Below are 9,815 nucleotides of genomic sequence, written 5' to 3' on the forward strand. Positions count from 1 at the left end.
GATGGTGTCGAAAGTTTCTTATAAAATATTTTTTATGAAGCAAATTTATTTTAAACCCCGATTAAATTTTTTCGTTTATACTAAACTTCTCTTTTAGAAACAAATATGCCTTTTATATCTGAACAACTTTGTTTTTAATCATTTTGTATTCCTATTTATTGTTGATTCAGTTGAATATTATCTGAAATTTTATTCATATTTTATATTATCTTCGTAATACTCTTAATCTCTTGAGATTCTAAAGCTCTCATTAATCTGTTTATGAGATATGAAAGCAACCGACTTATATCGATAAATACTTCAGAGTTTACTGAATATTGATAACTGATAACAAGTAATGTATATAAACAAAATACTTTGATCATCGACATAATATTGTTTTACTTACATAATAAAAAATGAAATTATTATTGTGTACTTTGGCAACACTGTCACTAAGTGCTGCTTCATACGTTTCCAATGAAAGTAAGTGATTACAAATTTTTCATTTATCCAACATCATACTCACTTCTCAATATTCTCAATACTTGAAATTTCAACATCTCAAAATATTCGTAAAACTTTGTCTCGATGCTTCATGTATCTTCCAATTAGTTCTGCTTATATGTGATCATCAACTGGTAAATAGAAATAGTGATCTTGGTCTCTTTTTGTCTAGATTATTCACTTTTTCGTTCTTCAATATGCTCCTTGGTACTGACAATTAGATTAGGAGAATATTATTTATACATTTACATTTGATTGTCAAATATTTGTCTTTTTAAATAATTCCTCTCGAAACTTAATGAGGTATATCATGTTATGGTATAATTTCTGATCTGATCTGATCTGAACTGTGTCCTCTGTGGAATTCTGTCCAAGCGTATAACTGTATATCGTGGGATTTAGTTTTATTTGATAATTTAAGTATTTTGGTGAAAGAAAATATGAAGTATTTAACCGTTTTTATAATCAAAAAATGTCAATGTGGCAATTTTCTATTCCTAATTCATCTGCGTTCTTGCTTTTTTAATGAATTAAGTTCTTACATTTTCTCGTTTTCCATTATAATATCTTTGAATCGTTATTTTATGTTAATTTGTTTGGAAAAAAACTGTCCAAGAGTTTTTCAAAATGCCAAAGTTTCGATCTTTATTTGATCTTTATCAAGGCTTCAACATTCGGGTTCCCTCTGTGCCGTATGTGTTGTGGATAGTTTCGAAATACCCAGGTGAAGATGTCATAGTCCTTCCTAGTATTTTATTTCGAATGATATTGCGGGTTGAGGTCTCAAAATAAAACTGTCTAAGAGTTTTTCAAAATGCCAAAGTTTCGGTCTTGATTTGATCTTTATCAAGGCTTCAACATTTGGACTCCCTCTGTTCCATATCTGTTGAGGATAGTTTTGAAATACCCAGGTGAAGATGTCATTGTTGATATTATTGTTCTTTCTAGTATGTAATTTCGAAAAGTGTTGCGGGTTGACATTAATATCGTATAAATATGTTAAGCATTTGTCAATATTTATTCGATGGCAACATTAGTTAAACAAGAATGGTCTGTGGTAAAATGTCACTTGAAATATAAAAAGATCTTTGATATGAATCTATAATATTACTGAATCTAAGAGCCACAAATTTCTATAAAATTAAAAAAGTGTTGTGTGTTTTTGTCTCATTTATACACGACCAAATTTAGGCAAAAGAACCCGAAATATTGCAAAATATTAACCAATTTTGTAACAGCACACGATTAGTGATAAAAACTCCTGAATAACGTAATAGAAGCAATCATATTGAGAGGAAAGTATAAAGGAGAAGATGTTTTGATATCCCGCATTTCAATGATTCCGACTGATGTACCATTTGATTTTAAACTACATATAGAAAAACCATGTTTCTCGCATTATCAATTGTTTATTGCCTGTTCCCGTGTTGGAAAACCATCTGCTCTGTTTGTTTACGCGCCAGGAAATCAAACAGAAAATATCGCGATCAAAGAGCACAAAAAAATAAAACTTATTTAAAATAAGTAAGAATAAAATGAAATATAATAATTGAAAATGTGAAATTTAACATTGACTATTAGATGTTTAGGTGTTTTATTATTTTTATTAATATAAATATAATTGCTGACTTATAAACTTTCATTTTTTTTTCATCTTATTATTATTAAAGAAACTGAAAACATAAAAAATCGACTGTTAGGCGGTACGAAGTTCTTTGGGTCAGCTAGTTTCATCTATATAATAATATTCTTTTGTTGCAGCTTCAGTAGGTGCTAGTTGTACTATCAATAGTTACAATGATGTTAATAGTGTGGTTAGCAGCTGTAAAACAATCACAGTTGGCAGTTTCGAAGTACCAGCAGGTGCCACTCTAAAACTTGCTTTGCAGTATGGTACAGTTTTGACGTTTAACGGAGTTATCACTTTCGGATATACTGAATGGGATGGACCATTAATGTGGATTATTGGTGATGGGGTTACAGTGCAAGGATCTTCAAGTAAGAAACATATTTATCTAAGCTAAAATGTAGATAAGGTGATTCATAATTGTTGGAGTATAAGTTAAAGAAAGAAAAATTTTTGGGGAAAAAATCGTGATAAACAATATGCTGCGAAATTTTCTCAGATGAAGTTCTCAACCCAATTACTTGAAATCCCAAAGGGCCCACATCTATGTGGATACGAAACGAATGTCGGATAAGGGTAAAAGTCTTGAGAAAAAATCAGTAGAACGCGGTAAAAAGGAATAAAATTGGTCTCGAGCGCGTAATTTATGTATGTACTTTCTAGTTTTTGTTAATTCATTTAGCAGACATATATTATTCATTTATTTATTTTCTCGTTAGAATTGGAATTTATTTAAATAAAGCCAATTATTGGACGACACAATATCTGGATATTTCTGCTTTATGAATAGAATTAACATTGAAAATTTCAAAGAACTTCCAAGTAATATAAGAACTGGAAAAAAATATTTTGATAATGTAAATTCGATTAGCTTGAGAATACCATTATCGGGAATATCCACAAAATGGAAATTATTACAATCCAAGCTTTCACAGCAAACGGAACAAGAGACCGTTTCATATAATGAGATCATTTGATCAATATCAGGAGGCATTTTATGCTCTTGGTGACATTGATTATGATATTTAGAATGTTTTTAAATTCATTGAAACATTCATTTGTCATATGTAAGGTATAGGTATTCAGTCTCTGAAGATGATACCTAAGTTATCGAAATTGGCGTCAGACTATATGATTGTTAGAGATTACCGGCAAAGACTCAAGGTAAATTAAAAATATTTCATCTTCGTACTCTGAAGATGACTTGGTTCTCAAAACGCGCATCAATATGTTTGATATGGTTCCAGAAACTTCAATTTAGTTAAATACAATTTCTTTAAAATATTAAATTATCTTTCTTTGAAGTATCTCAATTAAATTCCTTGTTTTAGCTTATGATAAGGATAAATCAAGATAAATATATTCCACTGCGATTGTCAAATTTTCATAATTTCTTCTCAAGGATTCGATATTGTTCATATTTCTAATCATTTCGAAAATAATATGGTAATTATGTTAGTATATATGTTAAGTTGAAAAATTTGTTCCAAGGTCATTTAATCAACGGTCGTGGATCTCTTTGGTGGGATGGTTACGGTGATCACAGCAACAAAAAGAAACCGAAAACAATGATAATTCAAGCAACTGGGAACTCTGTTTTCAAGTCAATCAAAATTAAAGATTGTCCACACACTTGTATTGGTATCACCGATTCTCACGATATGACTATCGAGAACTGGAATATTGATTGCAAAGATGGTGATAGTGTGAGTAAATACTGTATCATAATAAAAATGAGAAATCATTAAGTAAATTTGAGAAATTTTGTCTGGTTCTATAGTAGGCTAAGAATTTTTCAATATATCCTCGTATGTATTGCCTAGGCAACGCATATAACGTTGATATGTTATATACTTCGTCAACCATATTTATTCATTTCCTGAAATGAGTAGGCATTATATAGAATGCCGGATAATATGCTTTGCTGTATATTTACCGCTTCATGCAATTTCTGCTTCTGATTCGCTTTTTGTTCAGGGCTGCGAGACAATAATTTGCATGCAAAGATATCTTCCGCTCAATTCCTATTTTTAATCTAATTTATGTAAATTTCAATTTTGGTGACTGTACGGAGCTCAATATGTGTTGGGGCTGGATCACCATGTGGATTGAAGGTGATAAGCCTCCGATCCGTTTAACATTTATACTATCTGAGACGTCAACTGCGTCAATATGTCGATTTGTGAGTACATTGATAACAACGGTTTGATCCAGCTTGCTAATCTGGGCCGTTCTTGGAACGGTGATTGGAAGCATTTGAATGATATTTTCTGCGTAATTTCCTCCTATGCATGGCTCTTTAGAAATCTGGCAACTCTATAATAATAATAATTCTAACTATAATAAGATGTTCCTCACTTCAACGGCCTTGTCATTAACAAGCTCTGTTTGGTTTTTAAAACTGATTGATGGTTTAGAGAAGATCGCCTGCTCTCCTACTTGCAGCTCTATCGTCTTCACTTTTTCCCACCTCAGGCTGATAATCAACCCTGTCTCTGTTTGCGCTCTGCTGGTTTCAAGCTGACTGAGAGAATTTTTACGAGGACCGTATCCAACGTGAAGTTGATATTCTTTGGATCCGTTCTATTTGTCGTATTTGAAGATTCTGTGTGCGAGATAGCTGATTATTATTTCTCTAGACATATATATCCTGGTACACTTATCTTCCGTAGAGCCTCTATAATACGTATCCATCTGGCTATCTTGAAGGCGTTCTTCACGTGAAGCGTCACCACTAGACTGTACTTTTGTGTTTCCACTTTATATAGATGATATATAATTGTCTAGATCTGCTTTTAACATAAATACATAATATTTGAATATCTTTTTTAAATGTATAACATTTTATTCTATAGCAAGGAGGAGCAAATACCGACGGTTTTGATATTTCCCGTTCTTACAAAATAACTATTAAGGATACAGTAGTATGGAACCAGGACGATTGTATCTGTATTAATCAAGGACAGCATTTAATGATTTCAAATATGCAATGTACCGGTAGCCATGGTTTAAGTATTGCCGTTGGACTATATCAAGATTATGCCGATAACACCGTTCACAATGTCACATTTAAGAATTCGGTAGTACAAAATTCAAAACTTGGTCTTCATATCAAAACTATCGCTGGAAATCAAAAAGGAGAAATTTCTAGCGTAACGTACAACAATATCAAACTTTCAGGTACAGTTTTTCTCTTTAGATACATTTAAGCATCGTTATAATTATTCAAATTGTTAGTTATACACATATAAAACTTATAAAGTTAACTAAACTGGAGACTAATAAACCATAATTGTGTATCATTTTTAGGAATATCTTCCTATGGTATTAATATACAACAGGATTACACAAATGATGGTTCTACAGGAAATCCCAAAGGAAATATTGTTATAAAAGATTTGACGCTCACAAATATTTATGGAACTTTATCAGGAACTTATTCTACTGCCATTTATGTCTTGTGTGGATCTGGTGGATGCTCTAATTGGCACTGGTCTGGTATCAATCTACAGGGAGCATCTCAACCCAACTCTTGCAATTACGCTCCCAGTGGATTCACGTGTTAATTTAACAACTAATAATAAAAAATAAAAATATTTTGTTTGTTTTCTTCAAATAACGTTTTATAGTTTATAAAATCATTCTTTTTATTAGAATAAAATCCGGTTTAAAATTACCACCAGAAAAAAAAAACATGTAGAAATCAAATGAAATAAATTAATTTGAAGTCATATTATTGAAGACAACCAAGTACAACATTGTACTGAAAACAGATCCTACGGCATTCACCAACTTAACTGTTGTGCCCGAGCCCTATGAAAGTCTATTTCTGAATGGAATATAAAGGGTCCTATATACATTTGTTCTTCCACGCTCCTTTCCAGGATGTCCTCTTGGAGAGGACTAAAGTAGAAAAATACGTGCACCAAAGTGTACTTCTCGTGATGCCCATTGTCTTAAGGTACTTTTCCAGTGGGTTGTGATAAATCCACTTATCGTCCTTAAATGAGACTGGGTACTTGGGTAGCTCTCTGAAGATAGTTTTAGCATGTCGCATGCCAGGATTTTGCAGTCACTTATCCAGATTGTGGGAAAACCGGTAGAGTATTCGTGACGGCACTCTTCGCTAAAACGTCTACCGTTTCATTTTCCTGGGAATTATAATGTCTAGGAACCCACGAAAGTTATTCGTTCACAATTGATTATATGCTCTAGATGTTTCGCTACAAAGGGTTGTTCCTACTCCCAGTATTGTGTATCACACATGTCCTTTTACGCTTGGAAAATTAGGAGAGTTACCTCCATGATTCCGTCTATTACAGAAAATAACTATAAAATTATCAATAAAGTTTTAGCCTCTGTGACGACGCCGACGTACGGTGAGAATCTAAGATAATAACCTTTTCGAGTTTTCTGTTTTTTATTATAACTGCACGACTATACTCCTGTTTCGTTAACATAATTATAATAGAATAAATCATAGTGTCATTTTTATTTATCACTTGTTCTTTGATCGATCTATCATTTGAAATAATCTAAAATTTGTCATTTACCTCAATAAATTGATGGTATCTGAAAAGTGGATATTATTTTATCAAGTAACCAATCTCTTTTTATCTCACCTGATCTAATAATATCTGTTTTCTATATTTAGTAATTAATTATATCTCTCGGATAATCATTTCAAGAAATGTCATTTTGTTTTTACGAGCTTTTATTTAATTTCGTCTCTCCCGCTGTTTGTAATCAAAACTTCCAAGTTAAATTTGATCCACTTCCCTCCGATTGAGTTGAAATTTTGCATGTATGTATAAATCACGTGACATTGGAATATTACTGTGACATCGATCTGATCTGATGATGGGGAAGATGGGCATAGAAACTCCCTAATTAAAAAACGACGCAACCCCATTAAGTTTGGACTCGTTTGATTCGTATTGACGAGTATCTTGATTGGTGTGAATATGCAGCTTCAAAAATTTGGGAAATTATTTAATGTGGACTATGTCTGATTGATTAGATGGATGACTTAATGTCGATGTGAGCACGTGCCGAGTGTTGAATGGTGTAAGGGTGGATAAACATTGTTAACGTTGCTCCTTAGGGTACTAGGGCGAACCCAGTTGTACCGAAGTCCTTATCCGTCTACAATGGACACAAAAGAAACTACTACACAAAGAAAACGACGTTTAGAGAAGGCGAAACTAAAACTACAGGAGAATGTTGCCAATGAAAGCGCTGATCAGAAGCACCAATGATAAGAAAATATAATAAATCTCTCTTTAAAAATACTGAAAAGTTGAAAATAACATAGAAAAAAGTCTTTTTTTAAATAGTTTTCATTATTTGTTAATAAAATAAAGTAAAAAGTTAACAACAAACTAACTCTAATAAGGAATAAGTTGATAATAAAACCATAAAAATGTAAGATTCTTAGATTTATAAAATTGGAACTAAGATAAAAACATAAAAAAATAATAATTATGGTGCAAATACTTAGTATTAAAAATATATAATGAACTTATGAAATGTTATATTTCTTATTAGAGTTAGTTTATTTTAAACTTTTTCCATGCATAAACAAAATATTGCGTTACCAAAAGTAAACCAGAGTTACGCAATAAATTAAAAGAAAAAAGATGTTCACCAAAATTGTGAAAATCGAAAAATTGTAGTATCGAGCCATCATCAAGTACATATATTTAAAAGAGTTAAGAGGTAAGCAGATTTACGAAGATATGCTTAATACCCTTGGTGATCAATGTCCTTCGTATGCGACAGTGAAAAATGGGACTGCAAGCTTCAAAAGAGGTAAATTTTTCATTGAAGATAATGACCGATCGGGAAGGTCAGTTTCTGTGTCAGTCCCCGAAAATATCGATGTAGCTCATGACATGATTTTATCAGTCCGTCTAATTGGGCTAAAACGAATATCTGAAGCACTGAATATTTCATACGAACGCGTTTATCATATAGTTTACGCCAATTTGGACATGAGAAATTGCTGCAAAATGGATCCCCAAATGTTTGATTGTTGACCAAAAGCGTGCAAGGGTAGAAGCATCACATTCGATCTGTGCTCGATTTGAAAACGATGTAGACTTCTTAAGCCGGATTGTTACTGTAGTTCAGACTTGTTTACATTTCTACGATCCAGAAACAAAGCAAAAATCGATGGAATTGCAATACTCTGGTTCTCCAAGACCGAAGAAGTTTCGTGTCCAAAAATCTGCTGGAAACGCTCTGGCTTCAGTTTTTTGTGATTGCAATGGAGTAAACATGATTGATTTTTTGGATAAGGGTAGAACAATAACTGGAGATTACTATTCGACATTACTAACCATTCTACGGGAAAAAAGACGTTTTGTTTTAGCAGGACAACGCCCCTGCACCCAAATCTCATGTTGTCATACAAAAAATTCGTGATTTAGGGTTTGAATTACTAGAATACCCCCCTTATTTACCAGATTTGGCTCCATACGACTATTATCTCTTTCCTCAACTGAAAAGAAGTTTAAAAGTTCGTAAATTTTCTTCGAACGAGGAGGTAATAAAAACTGTGGAGGTCTGGCAAGAAGAAACATTTTTTTTTAAAGGTCTAGAGACGTCTAGAGAATATATTGAGTGATAAAATATTTTCACATTGAAATTTTGTTTGGTTTTATAGTAGGCTAAGAATTTTTCAATATATCCTCGTATTAATAAATAATAAAAGTTTGTTTTTAAGAGAGTTTTCTTCTCTTTAATTTTATTATCACTTAAGGTCTTGTAATAATTGATTCGGATACTAGAAAATAACTCTAAAAACTAATATTAAGTTATGAATTGAGTTTATTCAAAACTTTAGTTACAATAGTAAAAATGCTCACAAAATGGAACGAAAACGAGATCTTGAGCGGTATGTTCTCTAAACGAGTTGCGGTATGCCTGAGGTTGAATATAGAACAACGGTATGTTCTATTAACGACTTGTTGCTGTTGTTGTTGGCTATTTCGAAGGACGAACATATACTCTCGTACGGTAGTTTTTACTATGGTTCGAATGAGAGGGCTTCTATATTAAATAGTTATCAGTTCAATGCAATCAACACTTTTGATATATTTGAAGCACCTTCGACACTATATAAACTTTTACCTCTCATAAATAGAAAAATTAATGTATTAGAAATAGAAAAGTGGTGAAGCAATAAATCGGAATGTCTGGGGCTTTGTCTCTATGAAGCAAAACTATTTTCTTTGACAAAAGAGATTATTTTCTTAACCCTCTTAACAGAGAGGTCGTCTGCTAGACTACATTTTTCAGCTGGCGAAAATAAATAAAATACTTTAAAAGGCTTTATTTTTTATTCAAAATAAACAAACTTAACCCTTTTGCATTAAATGAAATTTAATCTAATTATAAACAAAAAATTATATCCCTAAGGAAGGGAAAAAATAAGAAAAAGAAAAAGTTTTCACATTTCATAATATTAAAAACACAAAAATTTGTATAAAAAAATGGATAATAGGAAAGTAACTAAAACTGAAAATATAAACAAGCATCAAACATAATGTTTTGGGGCTTCTCTAATAATCCTGTGAAATTCTATCTATATTCATATGAATTTAGTGGCATCGACAAGATAATTTCCTCTTTAAGTCTGAATTTGATAAACAACAGATAATAACGTATCATTTCACACAAGGACGAATTTCTAAATGAA

At 31.9% G+C, this 9,815-nt stretch overlaps 1 protein-coding gene across 1 annotated transcript; it reads left to right on the forward strand.

Moving 5' to 3' along the window:
• Positions 1-268: 268 nt before the first annotated feature.
• Positions 269-5,732, forward strand: LOC130901225 (polygalacturonase-like). The gene is made up of 5 exons (XM_057812433.1): positions 269-465; positions 2,248-2,484; positions 3,605-3,819; positions 4,969-5,293; positions 5,423-5,732. Exons 1-5 carry the CDS (start codon positions 399-401, stop codon positions 5,677-5,679), a joined length of 1,101 nt encoding a protein of 366 aa, XP_057668416.1. The 5' UTR covers positions 269-398; the 3' UTR covers positions 5,680-5,732.
• Positions 5,733-9,815: the final 4,083 nt, after the last annotated feature.

The sequence above is a fragment of the Diorhabda carinulata genome, chromosome X (genome assembly GCF_026250575.1).
Source record: "Diorhabda carinulata isolate Delta chromosome X, icDioCari1.1, whole genome shotgun sequence".
Classification (NCBI taxonomy): domain Eukaryota; kingdom Metazoa; phylum Arthropoda; class Insecta; order Coleoptera; family Chrysomelidae; genus Diorhabda; species Diorhabda carinulata.